General features: G+C 36.3%; 1 protein-coding gene across 1 annotated transcript in view; it reads left to right on the top strand.

Moving 5' to 3' along the window:
* Nucleotides 1-25772, top strand: part of LOC127872051 (probable methyltransferase TARBP1) — a 65393-nt gene that overhangs the window by 24052 nt on the left and 15569 nt on the right. The window contains exons 7-8 of the mRNA XM_052415387.1: nucleotides 18019-18154; nucleotides 18892-18988. Coding sequence (XP_052271347.1) covers nucleotides 18019-18154; nucleotides 18892-18988 — 233 coding nt within the window. The remainder of the gene's footprint in view (nucleotides 1-18018; nucleotides 18155-18891; nucleotides 18989-25772) is intronic.

The raw sequence follows: 25772 nt of genomic DNA, 5'->3' as shown, positions 1-25772 counted from the left end.
AACCTGAAATCAACGGTAACGCGTCAGTCGTCTTGAGTCGCGAAAATTAAAACACAGCACATCATTTGTCCATCTATTTTGCGGTTAAAGCGTCTGAAAGCGGTAATCGTCTTTGATATTATAAAAGCAGCCCCCTGCGAGTAAACAGATAAAAAGGTGTTGAGACGGTTTGTTTTCCGGGGATAATTGTGGGGGTATCTTCAAAAGAAAACATGTCAGAGTTTTTGACACATTAAAAGTAATTATCGCTTATCAAATGACCGCTAATTAGTACATGGTTCTTTCAACGGTACAATTACACCGTACTATCGGTATATGACAGCAAATCCGCTTTTTAGACTTGTACGGGATGACGTCAACGGCACGTGACAAACTTTGTTTACTGAATGAACGAGATGCATGAGTTAACAATTATACCAGCGTTGATAAAGTCATTGCTTTAGTTTAACAAGATGAAATTAAATCAATCTATTAGATATTATTCTGTATTATTCAATGTACACATGTAAGTTATTTCTGTTATTATGCTTAGTTAATGGCAATGAGCCTTTGTTTTACACTGTATGCAAACGACTGGGTGGGGTAACGACTTAGCAATACTACCAACTTACAAACCAAACCATCTTAAAATTGTGATCCGAATTCAACGGTCACCTGTGGACAACGGTCACTTTGGTCATTTCCCTTGACTGACAGCTGTTTTCAGGTTTGACTGTATTTTAATGTAGCCATCAAACACAGTTATAACATTTATCTTTTGTTTCTTTTTTACAGCATTTTAAAACTCCTTGAACATTCTCATAACTCTCTGATTATACTCCTTTAATTGATGTTTCAGCATAATGCCTTTATCAAAACAATGGAATTTATATGTTAAGTACATATAAGTATTTAAAGTCATTTCATTTTTGGCGAATTTTTACAATTTTTGGCGCCATTTTATATAACGTCATTTATTAAGTCATCATGTACAACGTCATTTTACGTTTAAAAACATTTTCTTTGATATTTAAATTGTGCAGTCAAAAGACGTAAAAATGTAGTTAACATATAAATTTCATTGTTTTGATTTAGTCGGCGTTTATGCAAATTAGGCGTAATTTTCCCGACAGTTCATACAACGATGAAATGCAGAAAAATGCTATTCAATTCTTATTACAACACAAAGTTTAATCATCTTATCTTACCTTACAAATGAAGGCTCATACAATAAACCCATATATTTAAATGTTCTTCTCTTTATTCCGGCGTTTTTCATCATGTTTACCCCACCCACTATGGTACAAAGTGAGATTATCAACAAAAATGGCGGGCACCGGTTGAATATTTACGACATTGAATTCAAAAAATCTTTCGATGGTTGTTTAATGTTCATTTAGGTAAATACAAGTTATTTGATGCTCAAACATACACACAAAGGATTAGCAGATGGACTTTCTTTTTTGTTTATCTTTACGACAATGATTGTGAAACTTATCAACAAACATGGATCCTAGCAAAGGGAAATTAGTTTCATAATATATAATGTCATGTCAAGTTGCTTAATTGTTCTACTCAAGGATTTCATTGGTACTAGTAATGTTTTCAAAACTGTGTTCAAAGTTTAAGCAGTTCTAGTCAGTGTTTTTTGTTATTTCAAAGTGTTATATTTCATATTTTCAGTATGCAATGATACTCAATAAATCAAATTGGCAAATACTCATAGTTTCATACTTTATAATGTCATGTCAAGTTGTCAGTATCTTTTGTTCATTGAAATTCATATTCGCGAATAAATATACGTATTCGCCACCCTGTATTCGTGATACGTATCGTATTCGTCACCTAGTGTATTCGTTACAGCCCTATTCATTTTGCTATTGACCAAAAAAAACACAGCATTAAGTTTTGCGCAAAACATAACGTCATTTTGGCAACTTGTTTATGACCAGAAAGTAGCGCCATGATTATTAATGTTTAATTTTGCATACGAAGTGGGTTCATCGGAAAATGAAAAACAGGTCATGTGAACAAATTATCCAATCAGAATGCAACATTTATATGAAAGTGACAGAAGTTGTTATTATAAAGAGAGTTATAATTATTTAATATCCCTTTGGATAATTCAACTGAGCATTCTTATTATGTTATGGACAATTGCCAAAGATTCCATTTAAATTCTTACTTTTTTACATAACAAATAATTATTATACATATCAAACAAATGTATATTAGCACATGATGATGATGATGATGATGATGATGATGATGATGATGATGATGATGATGATGATGATGATGATTTGCATAAGATTTCCTGATAGCACCTTAGTACATACATTGCAAAAACATTTACACATATATATAAACAGCTTGGAATGCAAAGTCAGCAAGACATTGTAGCAAGGAAGCACTTTCCACTTATGCTCCTTAGAAATAATTTGTTTAACTCCCTTTCATTGTGTTATTGCTCATTTGCTGATACTAATAATAAGACTACTTAGATTAAACACTGTCAAAATTGCACAAATAAAATGCAGAGAAATTCACACATAACATTATAAGTTACAGTCCTTGTTTAGCATGAAATAAGCCATTTGTTTTGAAAGTCCAACAGACTCACTCACTATTTATTCCCCATGCTATGTCGGCCCTGTGTGTTTTGAAAGTCCAACAGACTCACTCACTATTTATTCCCCACGCTATGTCAGCCCGTGTGTTTTGAAAGTCCAACAAACTCACTCAATATTTATTCCCCACGCAATGTCAGCCCTGTTACGGAGGTGAATTCCCCGGCAGCTGAATCCATTGGCATTGTGGGAACATCTTCATTGTCCTCAGTGATGTGCCCTTGACTCGACCTGCTTTCATCATTCATGTGTATTAGTACCTCCCTTGCCAGTTTTTGTACTTTCTTGACTACACTTTTCCTTAGTTGTTCAAGCATTTCTCTGACGCCATTGGTTAACGAGAGTCGCAGGAAGTTGGTTGACATGTCTGAGCTGTGCCTTAGGAGGTCGTGTTTGAAAATCCTGTGAGAAATGGCTTCTGCGTGGTTGTCTTTTGAAACAGAGGAATACATGTCAACTATTGCAATTTTTAGTTTAGATGTACTAATGTTTTGATAAATACTGAATCAGATGTTATATCTCTCTGATATATGACACACACATATTCAGTTGTTTTTCACCAATAATATATATGCCAATAATTTGTATTAAACATTTTAGAAAATGATGATTTTAATATTGTTTAAAGAAAGGTTAATAGTGGAAAACAGTTTATACTGCAGCCAAACAATGCTACAATCATTATATGTAACCTTAAAATATATAGTCTTTTGTGAGTTATTCATCATGTTAAAAATATTTGAATCTTTGAAACTTAAAAAAGGTTATACACTTCAGAATTTTATAAGACAGTGTATTTGTTTAAAACACTATTTCCCACTGCAGACTTACCCAGCAATCTGATCTGTACTGCTACCCAGTTGTGTAGAACCAAAAGGTTCCGAAGGTTCTTAGCAGACGCAATAAAGTCCAGCATGATTCACGAGTGTTGCTGTCTTGTGAATGCAACTATAAGTAGGATGCAAGCTTAGTTGTCTAACTTTACTTAACAACAGTCAATTTTGGAACAGATCAAATTTCTGTTCAATTAGCCTCTTTTAATGATGATTTTAAAATGTTAAGTTTTTACTGAATAAATAATTGCTTGCATATACTCGTATAGATTCTGTCAAGAGTTTGTGGCACACTTTCAAATACTGGCGTTTATATGTGCTTCCATTTTCTCAGTTTATCTGAAATGCTATGGTTTGTCTGCCATGGCAATATTGCATAAGAAAAGTTTGCAAACTGTCAAAATAGTCATCTTTGAAGTGCTTTTTGACAATGGTAATTTTGTTCACACCTTTGACCCAGATACTTGGCTGTATAGTTTACACCTTTCCAGTCTGTAGTGATCTGCAAACCTGGTATACCGCAAACTGTAAACTGATTTTTTTGCATTTGTTAATTTGTTTAGATTAAAAGTGATTGATTCTGATTGATCTTGATTAGTTGTTAATTAGTGAAGTTCTTTGATGTGCCAGTTGTGGGCTTGCAGTTAGATTATAATTTTTTAGCTCACCTGATTTCTGACCAGTCTTTGTCCGTCGTCGTCCGTCAACATTTTGCTCGTAAACACACTAGAGGCCACATTTCTTGTCCCATCTTCATGAAACTTGGTCAGAAGTTTTGCCCCAATAAAATCAAGGCCGAGTTCAAAACTGGGTTGTGCCGGCTCAAAAACTAGGTCACTAGGTCAAAAAAAAGAAAAATCTTGTAAACACTGTAGAAGTCACATTTTATGTTCAATCTTCATGTAACTTTGTCAAAATGTTTGTCTTAATGATATCTTGATTGAGTTCAAAAGTGGTTCCGGTCTGTTGAAAAACATGGGCAGATTTCCTTATTTGGCTATAGAGAAACCTTGTAAACACTCTAGAAGTCACAATTTTTTCCCAATCATCATGAAAGGTGGTCAAAACATTGATTTAATTGATATCTGGGACAAGTTCGAAAATGGTCCAGATCGGTGAAAAAACATGGCTGCCAGTGGGCGCGGCATTTTTCTCTATATGTATATAGTGGCAGTTTTCCCTATTTGGCTATAGAGAAACCTTGTTAACACTCTAGAAGTCACAATTTTTGTCCAGTCATCATGAAAGTTGGTCAAAACATTGGTTTTATTGATACCTTGGATGAGTTTGAAAATGGTCCAGATCGGTGAAAAAACATGGCCGCCAGTGGGTGGGGCATTTTTCTTTATATGTATATAGTGGCAGTTTTCCCTATTTGGCTATAGAGAAACCTTGTAAACACTCTAGAAGTCACAATTTTTGCCCAATCATCATGAAAGTTGGTCAAAACATTGGTTTTATTGATATCTTGGACGAGTTCGACAATGGTTTGGATCGGTGAAAAAACATGGCCGCCAGTGGGCGGGTCATTTTTCTCCTAATGTATATAGTGAAAACGTTAACACTCTTGAAGTCGCATTTTTGGCCCAATTTTCATGAAATTTGGTCAGAACATTTGTTTCTTTGATACAAGAGTTGAGTTCAAAAATTGTTTCGGTCAAACCTTGTGATCGAACACTATGGAAGTCACATTTTTATGCCCCCCTTCGAAGAAGAGGGGGTATATTGTTTTGCTCATGTTGGACCGTATGTCTGTCCACCAGATGGTTTCTGAATGCTAAGTCAAGAACGCTTAGGCCTAGGATCATGAAACTTCATAGGTACATTGATCATGACTTGCATATGACCCCTATTGATTTTGAGGTCACTAGGTCAAAGGTCAAGGTCACGGTGACCCGAAATAGTAAAATGGTTTCTGGATGATAACTCAAGAACGCTTACGCCTAGGATCATGAAACTTCATAGGTACATTGATCATGACTCGCAGATGACCCCTATTGATTTTGAGGTCACTAGGTCATAGGTCAAGGTCACGGTGACCCGAAATAGTAAAATGGTTTCTGGATGATAACTCAAGAACGCTTATGCCTAAGATCATGAAACTTCATAGGTACATTGATCATGACTTGCAGATGACCCCTATTGATTTTCAGGTCACTAGGTCAAGGTCAAGGTGACCCGAAATAGTAAAATGGTTTCCGGATGATAACTCAAGAACGCTTATGCTTAGGATCATGAAACTTCCTAGGTACATTGATCATGACTTGCAGATGGCCCCTATTGATTTTCAAGTCACTAGGTCAAAGGTCAATGTCACGGTGACTCAACTTAGAAAAATGGTTTCCGGATGATAATTCAAGAACGCTTACGCCTAGGATCATGAAACTTCATAGGAACATTGAGGTGACCCAAAATAGTAAAATTGTTTTACTCATTGATCATGACTCGCAGATGACCCCTATTGATTTTCAGGTCACTAGGTCAAAGGTCAAGGTCACGGTGTTTCAACTTAGAAAAATGGTTTCCAGGTGATAACTCAAGAAGGCCCATGCCTAGGATCATGAAACTTCATAGGTTCATTGATCATGACTTGCAGATGACCCGTATTGACTTTCAGGTCACTAGGTCAAGGTCACGGTTACTTGACACAGTAAAATTGTTTTTGGATGATAACTCAAGAAAGCTTACGCCTAGGATCATGAAACAATATAATGGTCAAGTTGATAGAATTTTCTTATTAAATCAATCAAAAATGGAATTTATCATGTAGATGTTTTGAACATCTTATAACTTTGTTATCCATCTGACATGTGTGCATTATGATCATTGCATCTTTTTTTAAGATGTTTGTGGTTTAAAGTTGTTTTTTTGTTTTGGTAATTAAACACAAAGCACTAAATTGACAATTTCCAGACAGACTTACAGTGGGCTGACCTTGAAACGATGCAAGAAGGAATGTAATTCATTTGTTTGTTTTGTAATTTAAAATCTTAACATGTCAACTATGAAAACACTATACACTGTAACTCCAATATACCGCGGATGACGGGGTCCAAGCCACGCAACAGCGTTATAAACGGACAGCGTTATAAGTTATGAGCTTATTTATTTAAGGTGGCAATAAAAACAGGTTTAGTATAGCCTATAATATAGGTCCTGTGTATTGTCATGCTGTGTTGTCATCCGAAAATACATGCATATAAACCGAATCGAACTATAACAGTATACATACCGCTTTTCTAATGTGCACATTTATCCGAAAATCCAATATTATTACAACATCACTTACGAAAAAATAATGTTAAACATTTATGACAAGAAATATATTTACGAATTTCGTAAACAAATTCATATGCCTACGCCATTTTTCAGAAAAAATAATACAGTGCATTATGGGACACAGCTTTCATTGGACGAGCGAATTTAAATTTAGAATGAATTCAATACGATAGAAAGAAATGTTTTATTGCATCATACGCAGCATGTAAAAATAGTGCTTTCCGTGGCCTTTCTGATAACGGGAAAAAATTAAAGTGCATCTCTGTTAACTATACTGCGTTAGCATGTAAATAAATCGTCAGGATTTTTAAATTTATTTTTCGTATACGTACTGAAACATTAAAGACAAACAAAGATATTTTTATTTATCAAGTATGTGTAGCATATAATAAACGATAACACACTTACACAGCCATAGTTTACACAATGAAATACAATACACGATAAATACAAAACATAAACAGGTAATCGTTTTAAATAATTTAAATTTGATAATTATTCCGCTTTATTGAAATTAACAACCAAACCGCTCCAAAAGGGAATACATGTAATAAACACGGACTCGCGAGTTTTCACACCTTTATTGACATTACACAACAGATTAACACCAATTAGCGATCGAGTGTTGTTTAACCTCTTATCGATTAAAATCAGTTAAACGGTCGGATAAAGCAGTCAAGCTGTGATTGCCGGCTTCTTTGAATTTTCTGAGAATACATGAAGTTGCATAACATGGATTTGAATCAGAAATGGAAGGTTTGAGAAAAAACGGGATCGTTATATTGGACACAGGGTTAAAATGTACTGCACTATATTGGAGTTACTGTGTACAATTATTATTTTGTTATCAGACTAGGACACTACAGTTCATATGTGCTCTAAAATCTACAAGTACACAAGAACAAACACACACAACTCAATTTGATATTAACCTATTGATGCCTAACATTGATTATGAGAGAGAGGAAGGAATAAGTCATGCTGAAGGATACACACATTGATTGTTTATGAAGTTAATGTATGGGATCAGGAATAACATTTTGCTGTATCTTGTTGGCTTGGTCAACAGGCTGTGTTTAAAGAAGACATTAACAATGGATATATGCTACTGCTGATAAAGGGTTCTAAAATATACAGCTACATGTACCAAATTTAGGTTTGGTATGTAAATTGCTAACTGTTGGCTACATTGATCATGACTCACCAATGACCCCTATTGATCTTCTCGTCACTAGGTCAAAGTTGACAGTCACAGTGATTCAAAATACAAAAATTGGTTTTCAAATGATAACTCAAAAACACTTTTACCTAGGATAAAGACTTCATAGGTACATTGATCATGATTATAAAAATACCCCTTTTGAATTTCAAATCACTACATCAAAGATCAACATCACAGTGACTCAAAACAAAAAAAATGTTTCTTGATATTTACTGACAATGCCAGGGGTTTTTCAGCACTGTCTGCGCCTCTGGAAAACGGAGGCGTTCCCAAAGCAAACGGACCCGATCCCAAACCGAATTTTTTTTTTCCCAATTTCCAAAAGAAGTGTCTTTTGACTTATGTTTATTAGATTATTAATGTTCCAACTCGTCCAGCTGATGTGTATCATTTAAAAAAGCACTGCTGTGGTTGAGCAAGGATTCAGCATCACTTACTCATCTGATGCTTACCTGCACCTGAATGACAAAACATTGGAGGAGCTGTGTGATGCTTTCAAAAACAGAAATCAGAGAAAATTATGCTGTAACTTGTGTGACTAACCAGTGTTTGTTTTGGTCAAAAATATCTGCTATAAGTTTTTGACTGTACAGTTCTTATCTCAAAGTGTAACTGTAACTGAAAAACAAAATTGCAGTACTTGAATAAACGATGAACATGCCCAATATTGCATGTGTTTATATAAAGAAGACAAAATAACAAATGAAAACAAATTTATTTGTTAAACCACTGACTTATTTAAGCATGATAAATTCACAATGTTTTCCCAAAATGAGCCGTTTCATCGAAGCAAAAATTCCCAAAATGGACAATTTTGTCAAATAAAAAATTCCCAATTTGGTCAGACTCCTTTTCCCAAAATAGGCAGAACAACCCCTGAATGCTTACGCCTAGATTCATGATCTTCATAGTTACATTGATCATGACTGGCAGATGACCAACATAATGTTCAAGTCACTAGGTCAAACGTCTTAATAACAATGACTCAACACTGTAAAATGGTGTCCAGATGACAACTCAAAAAACCAAGGTCAAAAGTCAAAGTCACAATAACTAATATATTCATATTCACACAATGGCTGCCATTACAACTGACAGCCCATATTCAGGCATGCATGTTTTACAAACAGCCCAATACATTTGGTAAAAATTCAATGAGCACACTCTTCTCATGTGAGCGAACTAGGGCCATCTTGGCCCTCTTGTTGTAATGTATGTGCTTGGCAATACATGTTCAGGGTAATAAAAAGCATTTATTCAAAGAAAAAATAATATATTTATTACAGTTTAGTTATTTTATTTATATAAAATAAGGCTGTGAATGTATGAGATGGATTCTCTTCCCGTGTGAATAAGTTTCTAGTTGTTGCTCTGGATGGCTGCATGATTTCGAATGGCAAGAACAGTTCTTGGGACTTGTTGGCCAGTGTCCATTAAACTTGAATGACAACTTATTATTTGTATACTGAAGGCTAAAGTTGAGACTATCCATATTTTAAAGTATGCTTGCTGCAAAAAGGCAGCATCAGAACAATCTTTCATGTGCAATTGTAAATGATACTAGTATTTGATGCCTCAAGTTCAACGTATTTTGCCAGACCATTTCAAAACAAATATGATATGTAATTCCAGATGAATATTTTGACCAGACAAATCATAATTACATGTATAGTGATAGGTTCTGATTTCACAGCAATCATTTTTATGCCCCCAGATCGAATGATCGGGGGTATATTGTTTTTGGCCTGTCTGTCTGTCATTCTGTAGAAAACTTTCACCTTGGTTAAAGTTTTGCAATATTAAATAACTTTTGCAAAATTGAAGATAGCAACTTGATATTTGGCATGCATGTATATCTAATGGAGCTGCACATTTTGAGTGGTGAAAGGTCAATGTCATTCTTCAAGGTCAAAGGTCAATTATATGGCTTCAAAGCAGCGTCAAAACTTTAACCTTGGTCATTACTCTTGCAATATTGAAGATAGCAACTTTATATTTGGCATGCATGTGTATCTCATGAAGCTGCACATTTCGAGTGGTGAAAGGTCAAGGCCATCCTTCAAGGTCAAAGGTAAAAAAGGTGAAAGGTCAATGTCATTCTTCAAGGTCAAAGGTCAAATATATGGCTTCAAAGCAGCGTCAAAACTTTAACCTTGGTCATTACTTTTGCAATATTGAAGATAGCAACTTTATATTTGGCATGCATGTGTATCTCATGAAGCTGCACATTTCGAGTGGTGAAAGGTCAAGGCCATCCTTCAAGGTCAAAGGTAAAAAAAACTAAATCTTGGTACATTTGTTCACCACCATGGGACGTGTGTCATGCAAAAGATGTACGTAGATATCTCCAAGGTCGCACTTGGAGTTGCCCATAAATGAGCTTGTCTGGGCCATAACTTTTCATTTATTGTGAGACTTTAAAACCATTTTTGCACATTTGTTCACCATCATTGGACGGTGTGTCATGCAAAAGAATTACGTCGATATCTCCAAGGTCAAGGTCACTATTTGAATTCAAAGGTCAAAAATTGCCATAAATGAGCTTGTCCGGGCCATTACTATGTCGTTCATTGTGAGATTTTTAAATAATTTGGCACATATGTTCACCATCATTTGACGGTGTGTCATGCGAAAGAATTACGTCGATATCTCCAAGGTCAAGGTCACACTAAGAGTTCAAAGATCAAAAATGACCATAAATGAGCTTGTCTGGGCCATGACTATGTGATTCATTGTGAGATTTTAAAATCATTTGGCACATTTGTTCACCATGATTGGACGGTGTGTCATGCAAAAGAATTACGTCAATATCTGCAACATCAAGGTCACACTTTGAGTTCAAAGGTCAAAAATGGCCATAAATGATCTTGTCCGGGCCATAACTATGTCATTCATTGTGAGATTTTTTTAATTACTGGGTACATTTGTTCACCATCATTGGACGGTGTGTTATGCAAAAGAATTACGTTAATATCTTTAAGGTCAAGGCCACATTATGAGTTCAAAGGTCAAAAATGGCCATAAATGATCTTTTCCGGGCCATAACTATGTCATTCATAGTGAGATTTTAAAATACTTGGTACATTTGTTCAGAATCATTGGACGGTGTGTCATGCAAAAGAATTACTTTTAGGGATGGCAACGAATACCGATTTCGGTATTCGAATATTCGGTCACCCTTTCGAACGAATATTCGGATATTCAGTCAACATCTGTTGGGAAAAAAGTCAACTTTGTTTACCGTACTATTACTCCATGAATTCTACTTTCGTTTTTACCGGAAGTTCACCGGAAGTGACTAAATATTAACACAGCGTTGCCGTCGCTTATTCGAAGCTGATTTTGTTGATTCCTTTTTATTGTTAAAATTGAATGACAAAAACTGTTTTTAAACTATTAATATCGTATATCAACAATAGAACGAGAAACATAATATTACATGACGACACAATACTTACATGACAAAACAGTTAGATCTACATATAATTAATGCTGAACTTAAACGAATTATGTACATAGCCACAACACACTTTGAACCTGTTTAACAGACTAAACAGTCAGTCTTTTAAAGTTGTCGCGTTTAAAAGACACTTGGCGACTTCTTATCAGATGATGTCGTGAAATACTTCCAAGCAGCGGAAGGCGTAGGTGGCATTTTGCTTGGACAGATATTACTTTATGCGTGTAGCAATTATAATATTTTCAATTAAATGAGGGTGCAATACCAAAAACATTTCTTTAAGTATAATACCTGATTGAATATTGAGTAATTAATTAATGTTTGGACCGTATGATACGCAAATACTCATTAGAGGTTGAGTAAATTATTTTATAAAAGCTTTTTTGATTGGACAACGTGATTATAACCATACAATCTGTTTTGTTTTTCACATCAAGTCGGCTCTTTCTTTACTCATTTAATCTTTGATCATTTTAAATGTAATTCGAGTAATTAGATCAAGACGGGTCGGTGTTTTAATTGCCATACGGTCTTATTTGTTTTTTACACAAAGTTGGCTTTTCCTTTACTCATTTAATCTTTGATAATTTTAAATGTAATTCGAGTCATTGGATCAAGTGCAGGTCAGTGTTTTGATTGCCGACGCGATTTGCGCCTATCATAATTTTAACACAAAGTGTCTGGCTTTGTTAGCGGGATTTATGACCGGTATACTGTCATCACCATAGCGACGCATTATCGCGCCAACCGGAATAAACATTATGACACGAGGAACAACTTTTTTGACAATGTTTGAAGCAAATTCTACGAATACAAAGTCTTTGAAATTACTCGATTTTTTATTTTTTCTTCCGAATATTCGATTCGGAAAACAGTATCCGAATATTCGGTCCGGGACCTAATATTCGGATATTCGGATATTCGTTGACATCCCTACCCTAATTACTTTGATATCTCCAAGGTCAAGGTCACACTTGGAGTTCAAATGTTCAAAAATGGCCATAAATGAGCTTGTCAGGGCCATAACTATGCCATTCATTGTGAGATTTTAAAATGACACTGTACATTAATTTTGTTCACAGTCATTGGACAGCGTGTCATGCGAAAGAATTCAAGAGTTCAAAGCTCAAAATGGCCATAAATGATAATGGCATAATAATTCATAAAAAACGCCATAAATTAGCTTCTCTTGTTTTGTGAAGACAGCGTGCAAAATATTCTGTGTTAATGCAGCATGTGGGGGTATACGTCACGTCTGTGACAAAGCTCTAGTTAGTTTTATTCTATTGAAGTAGATATTACCGTATACGTGCGCTTATAAGACGCATTTTTGAGACTTAAATTAATAAGTTACAGTTGGGGTCGCGTCTTATAAGCGAGATACTGGTGAAAATAAACAAAAAAATTCAAAATATCGAGTTTACTGGGCTTATGCTAGCCAAGTTGGACACTTGTCAGTTGTTTTGAATCATCGCGGCAGCCATTTGCATTTTCTCTAAAGTCTGTCGGAAGGCTATGTTCAGTTACCGATTTATTTGTAATAAAATGTATTGTTACTGATTATGTTGTCTATTATTTTTAATTTGAATTTTGTTATTTTTGGGGCGTAAGACGTTATATTGTCCGTGATTATTCTTGAAAAGTTTTTATCACCTGATTGTCTGCGCGCGACGTCGTTAAATGCCATATAAATTGGCCATTATAGTATACGTGTGTAAGCGGCAACTCGATGCCAACATGCTTAAAACAACAGCAAAATCAATTCTCAGTTTGAAACTGTCAATTGTTTAATAAACACGCTGCTGATTACAAATGCTATTTGACAAGTTTGTATCACCCGATCGTCTTTGTTCCACGTCGTTAATTTTCAATTAAGACATAATTGGCAATTAGGGTATCCTCTGAAATAAGTTACAAGTTTGCAACTGTCAATTGTTAAATAAACACGTTTATTCAGACGACCCACTAATACCGATGACACATTATTTATTAGGGGCCAACAACGACGGGAGCAAAGAGCGACCGCATGCAATTATCCGCATATGGCTTTCTTCTTGACACGTGATTTCGATCTGCGCTTCGGAGTCTATCACTCTATCACGCGATTGGCTAATTTTATGAAAGTAGGCGTTACCTATTGTTGATAGACAATGGGCGTAAAATTTGCATAATCTAGGTAATAAAACTAAACGCTTTCAAAATATCTGCCTATTTAAGATTTCAATACCTGTCAAACAATACAATTAAGATGACTGACACGATCAATTTTGCTTGTGCATTGATATTACGAACGTAATATGTTTGCAATTGTTTGCAATTGTTAGGGCAAATGATTAATACGCAATTGTTAGAAATTTTGTCAATTTGATAATTATTTTTATTGCATTAATAATACTTGAAAATAAATTAAAACCCACTAATATATCATAAAATAAACAAATATTATTTACTTTGTTGTTTGATTGTTTTATTTTTCAGACTTGCGTGAATTACTAATTGTATGCAGCGCGAGTTTGAAAAATTCTCAATGTTTTACTAATTGATGATTTTCTTTAACATTCTGCCATTTTTCGGCCATTTTCCGGCCGATGAATACGGCAAAATTTGACTGCGTCTTACACGCGGGTCAGTCTCAAATCCACCCATTATAAAGTCCGACGTCGGGGTGCGTCTTATAAGCGAGGGCGTCTTATAAGCGCACGTATACGGTAGTAAAGAGATAAGCTTTTATTACAAGTAGAATTCAGAAAAAAATCACTCTTATTTTATTGCACATTTAATGTGGTTTTAATGGGCAGGGTATGTAGTCATCAAGCACAATTATAACATTTATCTTTGTTTATTTTGTTTCTTTATTACAGCATCATTAAACTCATGGAACATTCTCATAATGTTATAGACAATTGCCAAAGATTCCATTTTAATTCTTACTTGTTTAAATATAACAAGAAATAATAATTATACAAATTAGACCAATTTAAATTAGCACATGATTGATAATGAATGATGTAAATGAATGATGATAATGAATGATGATGATGATGATTGCATACGATTCCATGATAGCACCATAAGTACATACATTTTGCAAACATGTATACATATATATTAACAGCTTGGAATGTATCGAGGGCTGAACAGAACTGCAGTATCTCCTTCTTTATTTAATATGAGTTACAACAGTCTTCCGTTCAGCCCTCGATATATAATCAGCAAGACATTGCATTAATAAATCACTTTCCACTTTTGCTCCATAGAATTATATATTTTTAACTCCATTTTCTTCGTTTTATTGGTGACACTAAGACTACTTAGATTAAACACTGTCAAAATTACACAAATATAATGCAGAGAAATTCACACATAAAGTAATAAGTTACAGTCCTTGTTTTGGATGAAATAAGCCATTCGTTTTGCAAGTCCAACAGACTCACTCAAAATTTATTCCCCACGCAATGCCAGCCCTGTGTGTTTTGAAAGTCCAACAGACTCACACAATATTTATTCCCCAGGCAATGCCAGCCTCGTGTGTTTTGAAAGTCCAACAGACTCACTCAATATTTATTCCCCAGGCAATGCCAGCCCCATGTGTTTTATAAGTCCAACAGACTCACTCAATATTTATTCCCCACGCAATGTCAGCCCTGTTATGGAGGTGAACTCCCCGGCAGCTGAATCCATGGGCATTGTGGGAACATCTTCGTCGTCCTCAGTCATATGCTCTTGACTCGACCTGCCTTCATCGTTCATGTGTATAAGTACCTCCCTGGCCAGTTTTTGTACTTTCTTGACTACACTTTTCCTTAGTTGTTCAAGCATTTCCCGGACGCCATTGGTTAACGAGAGTCGCAGGAAGTTGGTTGACATGTCTGAGCTGTGCCTTTGGAGATCGTGTTTGAAAATCCTGCGAGTAATGGCTTCTGCATGGTTGTCTTTTGAAACAGAGGAATACATGCCAACTATTGTGTTTTTAAGTTTAGATATACTAATGTTTTGATAAATACTGATGTTATATCTCTCTGATATATGTCAAACACACATTCAGTTGTTTTTCACCAATCCTACATATGCAAATATTTTTTATTAAACATTTTAGAAAATGATGATTTTAATATTGTTTAAAGAAAGGTTAATAGTGGAAAACAGATTACACTGCAGCCAAAAATGCTACAAGCATTATATTTTAACATAAAATGGATAGTCTTTTGTGAGTTATTTATCATGTCAAAAATATTTGAATCTTTGAAACTTAAAACAGGTTATACACTTCAGAATTTTACAAGACAGTGTATTTGTTTAAAACACTATTTCCCACTGCAGACTTACCCAGCAATCTGATCTGTACTGCTACCCAGTTGTGTAGAACCAAAAGGTTCCGAAGGTTCTTAGCAGACGCAATAAAGTCCAGCATGATTCACGAGTGTTGCTGTCTTGTGATTGCAACTATGAGTAGGATGCAAGCTATCTTTCAGTTGTCTTACTTTACTATACAACAGTCAGTTTTGGAACAAATTAATTTTTTTTTCAATGAGCCTTTTTTAATGATAATTTAAAAATGTTAAGTTTTTACTGAATAAATAATTGCATGCATATGCTTGTCTAGATTCTGTCAAGAGTTTGTGGCAAACTATCAAATACTGGAGTTTATATGTGCTGCATTTTTTCTCAGTTGATCTGAAATGCTATGGTAAGTCTGCCATGGCTTTTTGCCTTACATGCAACATTGCATAAGAAAAGTGTCCAAACTGTCAAAGTAGTCATCTTTGAAGTGGTCTTTGACAATGGTAATGCTGTTCACACCTTTAACCCAGATACTTGGCAGTCTGTAGTGATCTGCAAACCTGGTACCTAACATTGCAAACTGATTTTTTTTTGCATTTGTTAATTTGTTTAGATTAAAAGTGATTGATTCTGATTGATCCTGATTAGTTGTTAATTAGTGAATTTCTTTGATGGGCCAGTTGTGGGCTTGCAGTGAGAATACAATTTTGTGTAATGTATGTGCTTGGCAATACATTTTCAGGGTTATAAAAAAGCATATATCCAAAGAAAAAGTAATATATTAATTAAAGTTTATTTATTATATTTATAGAAAACAAGGCTGTGAATGAGATGCATTCTCTCTCCCTGTGAATTAGTTTCTCATTGTTGCTCTGGATGGCTGCATGGTTTTGATTGGCAAGAACAGTTCTTGGGACTTGTTGGCCAGTGTCCATCAAACTTGAATGAGTACTTATGATTTGGATACTTAAAGCTAAGTTGAGCATATCCATATTTTAAAGTATGCTTGCTGCACAACGCAGCATCAGAACAATGTTTCATGTGCAATTGTAAATGATACCAGTATTTGATGCTTCAATATATTTGCTAGACCATTTCGAAAAATATGATATGTAATTTCAGATGAATATTTTGACCACACAAATCAGAATTATAGTGATAGGTTCAGATTTCAGGCAGTCATTTTTTTAATGGTTCTTACAAATGATAGTTTGTTTAAAATAGTTTGTTTTGAATAATACCTGCATTTAACAATTTATTAATAAAAGACTCTTTTTTTTTTGGCACATTCAAGGCTACCTTAAGATGTTCTTTTGCTTTGATAATTAATGATACCACTAGTTTGTATGAACAGTATTTTGAGACGGTCAGTGTTTGGTCGGGTCAGTGTCTTTATCATAAATAAAGGAGCATCATATGTCCCTGGAAGCTAAGGGAGGCACATATGTATGGTTTGGCTAAAACATACAGGTGGCATTTTATTTGGGTGGGTGGGGGTGCATGTGTCTGATTGTCAATTTTACCTGTATTCCAAGTGCATAATTTTGCCATAACATATTTGTTTAGTGCATGTTTTTCAGTTGTGAAATTTTGCCATAACATGTTTGACTTGCATCCATATTTTACCTGCATTTTTGCAATAGCATGTTTGACTTACACCTGTATTTAGTTACCTATTTTGCCCTAATATGTTTGACTTGTACCTGTATTTTAATTGCATATTGCTGCCTTAACATGATTGACTTGTACCTGTATTTTAGTTTCCAATTGTTGCCATAACATGATTAACTTGTACCTTCCATAACATATGTGGCTTGTTCCTGTATTTCGATTGTGAATTTTTGACTTAACATATTTTAGTATATTATACCTGCACCTGAATTTGTGTCTTAGTGATCTATATTTGCCAAACACGCTTGTACCTGTATTTCCATCTACAGTTTTTGCCATAACATTTTTGACTTGCACCTGTATTTTTGGTTACTTTTTTTGCCATACTTAACATCTTGTACCTGTATTTTTATGCAAATGTTTTTGGTATGACATATTTTAGTCGCACCTGTATTTTTGGCTCCTATTCCTACCATACTTAACATCTTGTACCTGTATTGCAGGTGCCTATTTCTGCCATACTTAACATCTTGTACTTGTATTGCAGGTGCCTATTTCTGCCATACTTAACATCTTGTACATGTATTGAAGGTGCCTATTTCTGCCATACTTAACATCTTGTACCCATATTGCAGGTGCCTATTTCTGCCATACTTAACATCTTGTACTTGTATTGCAGGTGCCTATTTCTGCCAGACTTAACATCTTGTACCTGTATTGCAGGTGCCTATTTCTGCAGGACCATTCAGAATGTCTGTGAAGGGGAGTGGGGTCCCATCCCCCTGGTGTTCATCTGTCGAGGGCTCGCCAGTCTCCCAGCAGCACCTTGCCTTGATAAAACAACTGTCCTTGCCACCAGGTAAGCAGTACTGCTGGATATATGTTGTTATACTAGATATATGGGGTCATAATGCATACATACAATTTAATTGGAGCAATGGTCTGGAAAACGGGGTTTAATCCATCAGGGTACAGTGTAGTCCCAGATTAGCATATGCATTCCACACTGGCTGATCAGGGACGACACCTTCCGTTTTTATCAATTTTCTCACTACATGGAAATGTCTCTGTAGCAAATATACAGTTGAGGCGTAAAGTGTTGTCCCTGATGAGCCTGTGCAGACCACATAGGCTAATCTGGGAGAAAACTTTATAAATAAGCACATGCATTAAACCCTGTTTTCCACACCAAGGCTCATATGAATTTGTTCTTCTAACACCTAGTGGCAGGGGCCTATGTATGTCACTACAAAAAATATGGAATTGTTTATGAGATCGAACATTAGAATATGCATATGAAATGTTGTTTTAGAATTTAAAACACACATATTCTTGCTAATCAAGTTTTTTTTTGCTTAACTTGAATGTAAGTAATAAGTTTGAATTTGTGGGTACAAAAACTGTTTTGCATATAAACCAAATGCAGTCAGAATGCAAATAAAAATATGACGCACAAATTAGATTATTGTTTGTAAAAATGTGTTGTATATGATGTTAGAGTCTTATGATTTGATATTTGCATATACTTGCCAATACAAATTGTAATTTTATAAAATCTATGTCATTTTGAAATCAGCTGAACATTTCTTGTTTAAGGAAGCTTCTCACAGGATATCTGGTTGCTGTGGAAACCTATTTCAGAGGAATCATTCAAGTCTATACAGTCCGAATCCTGCTGAAGCTGATTGATAAAGTAGGTCATTGCTGGAATGTGATAAAGTAGGTCATTGCTGGAATGTGATAAAGTAGGTCATTGCTGGAATGTGATAAAGTAGGTCATTGCTGGAATGTGATAAAGTAGGTCATTGCTGGAATGTGATAAAGTAGGTCATTGCTGGAATGTGATAAAGGGGACTCATTTATTAAAATCAAGGATCCGCCAGCAACAGGTCCCACATATAGGAAAATATATCTCAGCGAGCTGGCGGATCTGGTTGCTGAGATAATAAAGGACCAGAAAAGGCCCACTGGGAGTCGAGTTATATCTTACATTTATAACAAAATTGATTCTCGATTCAAAAATTGCAGAGAATCAATAACAAAGGTTATCCCCCCTGATAAAATTTTAACTAATAAAATCCATTCTGGAACTGGGGATCCTCCAATAGTAGTAGCAGATCCAGGATGCCCCCCCCCCGGCCAGCGGTACCCTCCCCGCAAATAAGAAACACGTTCGGCTTGCCAGGACCCCCGCGAAACTCAAAGGGGCCTGTGCAGGCCACAAACTAAGAGTTAAATCTCCTCACCACTCAATAAATCAGATTAAACGCAAGTTAATTTCGCACCACTATGGACAGTAACCTGCAAATAATTTCATTCAATGTTGGTGGTCTTTCCGCCAACAAATTTACTGAATTAAAATATTTTATTGACTGCAACCCTAATACCCATATCATATGTTTACAGGAAACTAAATTTTCAAATATTTCTGTAAAACAAATACCAGGGTATAACTGCGAATTTAAGAATTATGTTACTTCAAACCAAAATATTGCTGGTGGTCTTGCCATATATATTAAAAATACAATTAATTATGAACACCTGGGAGTGAACAACCAATTTAAATCTGATGGTAGCACTGCTATTGAGGCATTAGCAATTAAATTGGTTATTGACAAGAACCGGCCTCTTATCCTGGTCAACTTATATTCAAGAGGATGTGATCTTGAAACCCTGAACCGCCTCTTTAAGGAATTAAGGACCATTAAAGGACCCTTTGATGTAATATTCACAGGCGACTTTAATGCACATCACCCTGCTTGGGGTTCCATAAATTCAGATGCAGAAGGTCGGGCGGTAATAGAATGGTTGGACGAGCAAGATCTTATACTGCTCAATGACGGTTCTCCAACCAGGCTTAACCCCACTGGTTTAAACTCCCACATTGACCTTACTGCTGTTAATGCCAGGATAGCAAATGCGTCTGCATGGGCAACTGTTAAAGATACCATGGGATCTGATCACCTCCCACAACAGGTTACCCTGCTCAACTATATTGCACAGGGAACTGAGGCCCAATGCTCAGGGGAGCAAAAGTTTTTATTGGATAAAGCTAATTGGGCTCAGTTTAGGGACCTCTGCTCAGATCTCTCCCTTGCAGATGTTCACTCCCAGGATCCAAATCTGTTTTGTATTAACTTAACCAGCAGGATACTGTCCATAGCGGAATGTAGCATACCGGTCTCCTCCGGCAAGGTCAAAGCCAGAAATAGGGTCCCGTGGTGGAATGAGGCGTGCTCCAATGCGGTACAGGATCGTAAAAATGCTTTAAAAATCCTTAAAAAGAACCCCGCTGAGCATAATCTTCTTAATTATAGGTCCCTCGAAAATCAGGCAAAGCGGGTTATTTTGGACGCAAAATCTCAAAATTGGAAAGAATTCTGTGATTCAGCTATCATTAATAAGAAAAATACTAGAGATTTTTGGCAAAAAATTCACAGAATTAAAGGAAATTCATTCACCCCTGTACTGCTACTTAAATACAAAGGCGAAATTGCCACTACCCCAAGGGACAAGGCTCAATTTTTGGTACGACATTTCCAATCTGTCTCCAGTGACTCAAACCTTCCCGTTGAAACTCTGAATTATCAAAAGCGGTTTGAGACTGAGCACCGAAATATTTTAAATGAGCCTGGGGATAATAGCACGCCTCTCAATTTACCTTTCACTATTACAGAATTATTAAGTGCCATTAACAGCAGGAGCAACACCGCCACGGGGCCTGACAAAATAGCATATTTAATGTTTAAAAATATGCCAGCCATAACTCTAAAAATCTGGCTTAACCTATTCAATCAGGTGTATAGGACAGGCAGGATACCACCCGAGTGGAAGCAGGCCACAGTGATTCCAATTCCTAAACCTGGTAAAGACAAAAATGATCCAAACTCATATCGACCAATAAGTCTAACATCACATGCAGGTAAATTACTAGAAATAATGGTCAAAAATAGATCAGAACACTTATTGGAATCAAATAACATACTAAACCCCTTCCAGTCTGGCTTTAGGAAGGGGCGATCTACTCTTGATCAGCTAGCTAGATTACAACATGATATTCTTTCTGCAAAAAATCAAGGGCAATCAGTATTAGCAATTTTTTTGGACCTTCAAGCCGCCTTTGATTTAACATGGACCTTCGGCATACTAAAAAAGCTAGCTGACTATGGAATCACTGGATACTGTTTCCACTACCTCAGAGCATTCCTAGAGGGCCGTAAAATCCAGGTCAGGGTCGATGGGGAGTTATCAGAGGTAGCCATAACTGACCGCGGAACCCCTCAGGGGTCCGTAATATCCCCAACTCTGTTCTCCCTCATCGTAAACGGTCTACCTGATGCCGTAAAAGATTCAGGAATGGTTATCTCCCAGTTTGCCGATGACTCAGGCACTTGGTTAAAGGGGTCTAACATGTTACGCCTGCAAAAGAGGGCTCAAGCAGGCTTAGACTCCATATGGAAATGGGCAATTGAATGGGGATTCAAAATTTCTCCAACCAAAACAGTAGGAGTACTATTTGGCGAACAATTTCAGCACTCTTTGGACTTAAATTTAGGCGGCACCAAAATTATCTTTGAAAAAGTGGTGAAATTTCTAGGTATGTACCTAGATAAACAGTTAACCTTTACTCACCACTTCAAATATTTGGCAGAAAGGTGCGAAAGGGACCTAAATTTAATGAGAATGTTAAGAGGCACAGGTTTCGGATCAGATAAAAATAGCCTCTTAACACTCTACAAGTCCCTTATACGTCCAAAGCTAGATTATGGAGCCCAAATCTATGCATGTGCTAAGCCAAACGCACTAAAAATGGTTGATGCCATTCAACACAAGGCCCTAAGGATAGCTCTGAGAGCCCTAAACTGTACACCGTGTGCACTGCTAGAGGAGGAGGCCGGTGTGTTACCTCTTGACTTGCGTAGAAAACAACAGTCCCTCAATTTCTGGGCCAGGGTTAAGTCTCGGCATGGTTCAAACCCCGTAAACAAACTTGTCGGGACTGGCACCTTCGTCAAGGGTAAAATACTTAAGCGTAAGCATGTCGCCCTACCTTTTGGTGCGAGTATTAGGACCCTGGTTGAGGATGCCGGTCTCGACAAGGTACATGTGGCAGACCTGAGGCCCTCCAAGGCCCCCCCCTGGACGCTTGGACCCATTGATGTTGACCTATCACTCTCTAATAAAATAACGAAAACTGACTTGCCACAACTCATCAAGTCAGAAGCTCTCTCTCTTATAGATAAAATGTATGCTGAGCATCTAAAAATCTACACTGACGGCTCCAAATGCCCTAACTCTGGTTTGGTAGCCAACTCTTTTGTAATCCCTTCAAAAAACATTAGTAAAACGCACAGGCTCAGCAACAATCTCTCTATTTTTACAGCAGAACTTTTGGCAATTAAATTCTCTCTGTGCTGGATATTGGTCAATAAACCTACTAAAACTGCTATTTTATCAGACTCAATGTCATCTCTTGAGTCCATAAAAAACAGAAATAGCAGATCTAGGCCTGATATTTTAGCTAGCATTTTGGAACTTCATCAACAGTGCCTAGATAAATCTTTAAAGGTCACATTAGTATGGTGTCCAGCACATGTCAACATCAGTGGGAATGAACAGGCCGACAGGGGGGCCAAAGAGGGCCTCTTGAGGGGGGCCGTAGATGTTGGGGAACCCCTGGCACCTTCTGAGATCTACTCCCTGACAAAGAAATTTGTTTTGGGCGAGTGGAATCTCCGGACCGACAATTTGTCTTCCCGTCGACATACTTTTACTAGACCTGCGAAAACCCTCAGGCCGCCTGACAGATACTCAGCAAGCATTGTGCTTGACAGAGCCATCACGCGCCTGAGGATGGGAACCACCCTATTACCCGGTGGCGCAGGAAAGTATGTCCTCGGTATAGACCCTGCATGTCCTAGGTGCCAGGAACCTCTCACTGCGCCCCACATGCTGCTACACTGTCCTCACCATAAGGCGCAGAGGGACCACCTTGAAGCTGCATTGCACTCCCATGGACTAGTTTTTAACCTTACCAACGTGCTAGACCCCAAGGGAGCAGCTAGGGGCCCGGTCTTCTCTGCCCTCGCCAAATACTTACTAGATTGTCAAATAACTGACAAAATCTAGGTCATTGGGGGAGGGAGAGCAGCCAACACCCACCTAATTATACAGTCTTGTGACTGTTTTCTTTTAAAAATGTGTAATCTCTGCACAAACCTGATGTAATCAAATAATTGTGTTGGATTTGTGTCGCTTTTACACAACCTTTATTTTAGTTTTTAATGGGTTTATTGTTCTACCCCGCCCTTTCTAAATCAGGCCAATGGCATTGACCTGGTCTTCTTTATTTTAATACATTTTTTATGAGAGCATGACGTTAGTCCACCATTTACATTTTTCAGTTTTTTAATATAATCATATTTTATGGCATTTCTTACTACAAGAAAGGACGAGGCTGTCCAGTAACCTGGGATTGTTGGCTGCATTGCACCCCCTCCCTTCCTCTTTGACACCCCACCCTTTCCCCTTCAAACTCAAAGAACCATGTCGGACTGGAGTGCACGGTGCAGGGCCTTATACCATTATAAACACCTATTTAGCCCTATCTAGGACAAAGTATTGTCGACCTTGTTGAAAGTACTAATCTTGTACCTTGGAGTACATTAAGGATTATTATAATTGCTATCTTGTGTAGCAATTTCCTTATTTTTGTGAAAACTGCTATTTTATATAGCAAATTGCCTTAATTTTATTATTATTGCATTAACTCATGTTAACATTGCTACTTTTATAGCAAATATCCTAATTTTTATATTAAATTGCTATTTTATATAGCAAATTGCCTCGGTTTTACTGTCTAATTGTCATTTTGGATACCATATAAGGTACTTTAGTATTATTTCCTCCAATGTTATCATCAGTATACTAATAATATTGGATAGATTAGAGCTTTTTGGGTTTATCTTAACGTATCTAGGTAATATTTGGTCTTTTTGCCATTTTACATCTTACCATTATCAATTTTCCTTCAATAGTATACAAACTATTTTTCATTTACCGTGCACTCCCTCTGGTCCAGGGGAAACAACCATTGTAGACTTCATCATCACAATTACCTCCCTTAGTACAACTGAGTGACACCACCCCTGCTGGCTCTTCTTTTCCCCCACCCACATCGGCCTACACTTCCATAAAATCTCTCCTTCTTTCAACCCTCCAGGGTGGCAACATGTATTTTAAATATATAAATGCATATAATCCTGTACATATTGTAAATAATGTACATCTTGTACAAATTTAGCTGTCTTTGTCTTAGTTTTAACTGTAAAGTACATTGTCTTACCCTTAATTTTTATGTGGCCCTATGAAGGTGACCGTTTGGAGACACGTAAGTTATTGCCCTTAACATATAAGGGTTTATTACTAAACCCACTTTTAAATATTGTTTTAATGCCACTCTGGGGGGATCTCTCCTTTCCATAGCCCAATCCTCCTTAAGTTCCATACAGACAGGGTCTTATGTTGGAGCATTACGGCTATATTCCCTGTCTGCAAGTGTTCAACATTGAGCCACATACATAAACTTGTACTCATTAATTTTTTAACAACTCAATACTCAATTGCAATATTAATATATAATTGAGAGTTACACACTCTATGTGATATCATATATTGTCTTTTTTTTTTTCCTTTCCTTCTCATATAATTGCATTTGCACATGCAACTTTACTCTACATTTGAGAGCTGGTAAATCAGGCTCTGGCATCCCTATTAATAAATGTTCTTAGATATAAACATATCTCTCTTATGATTAGATCTTGTTGTTTGGCGCTTAGTTTAAACTTTAAACATACACATAAAAATGGTACTTGACAATGCATGTAAACATATTGTGGCAATGTTCAACCACTTTGTGATCTGGAAAACCCTCAAATATTATTATTTTGTTACACAAACATATTACACATCTGTGTATTCCTTTTTCTATAATTAATATATTAAAATAGTCCTATTTGGATTCAATTTTTTAAACCACAGATCACAAAGTCTAAAGACTCCAACAAACCCATTGCAGTATATACTGAACAGTGGGTCTGGTAATGATGCTGCCACATACAACAGTATGTGTGTTTTCACCATCTTTACTTATAAAAATTGGGCTATTCTTTCTCTCTCTCCTCCTTAAAAAACAATACAAAGAATAACATACAATAACAACATCATATGAATGATATAAATTAATAATAAGTACAGTAACGTAACAAAAACATAGTAATCTAATACTATAAAACAACTCCAAGTTCTTTTGGATTAACTCATTCTTTTTCTTTCATTTATATTTTTGCATATAAACCATTATTGTTTACTTTTTCTTAAAAGTACAAAGTCAGCCGTGGGAAAATCTATTTTAAAACGGATTGACCTACTGGCAATCCTTAATAAGAAATTTCGGCCAATCAGCGCCATCGTTATAT

The sequence above is a fragment of the Dreissena polymorpha genome, chromosome 3, assembly GCF_020536995.1.
Source record: "Dreissena polymorpha isolate Duluth1 chromosome 3, UMN_Dpol_1.0, whole genome shotgun sequence".
In the NCBI taxonomy this organism is placed as follows: domain Eukaryota; kingdom Metazoa; phylum Mollusca; class Bivalvia; order Myida; family Dreissenidae; genus Dreissena; species Dreissena polymorpha.
Note: the sequence above shows the minus strand (reverse complement) of the source record. Positions and strands in the feature narration are given on the sequence as shown.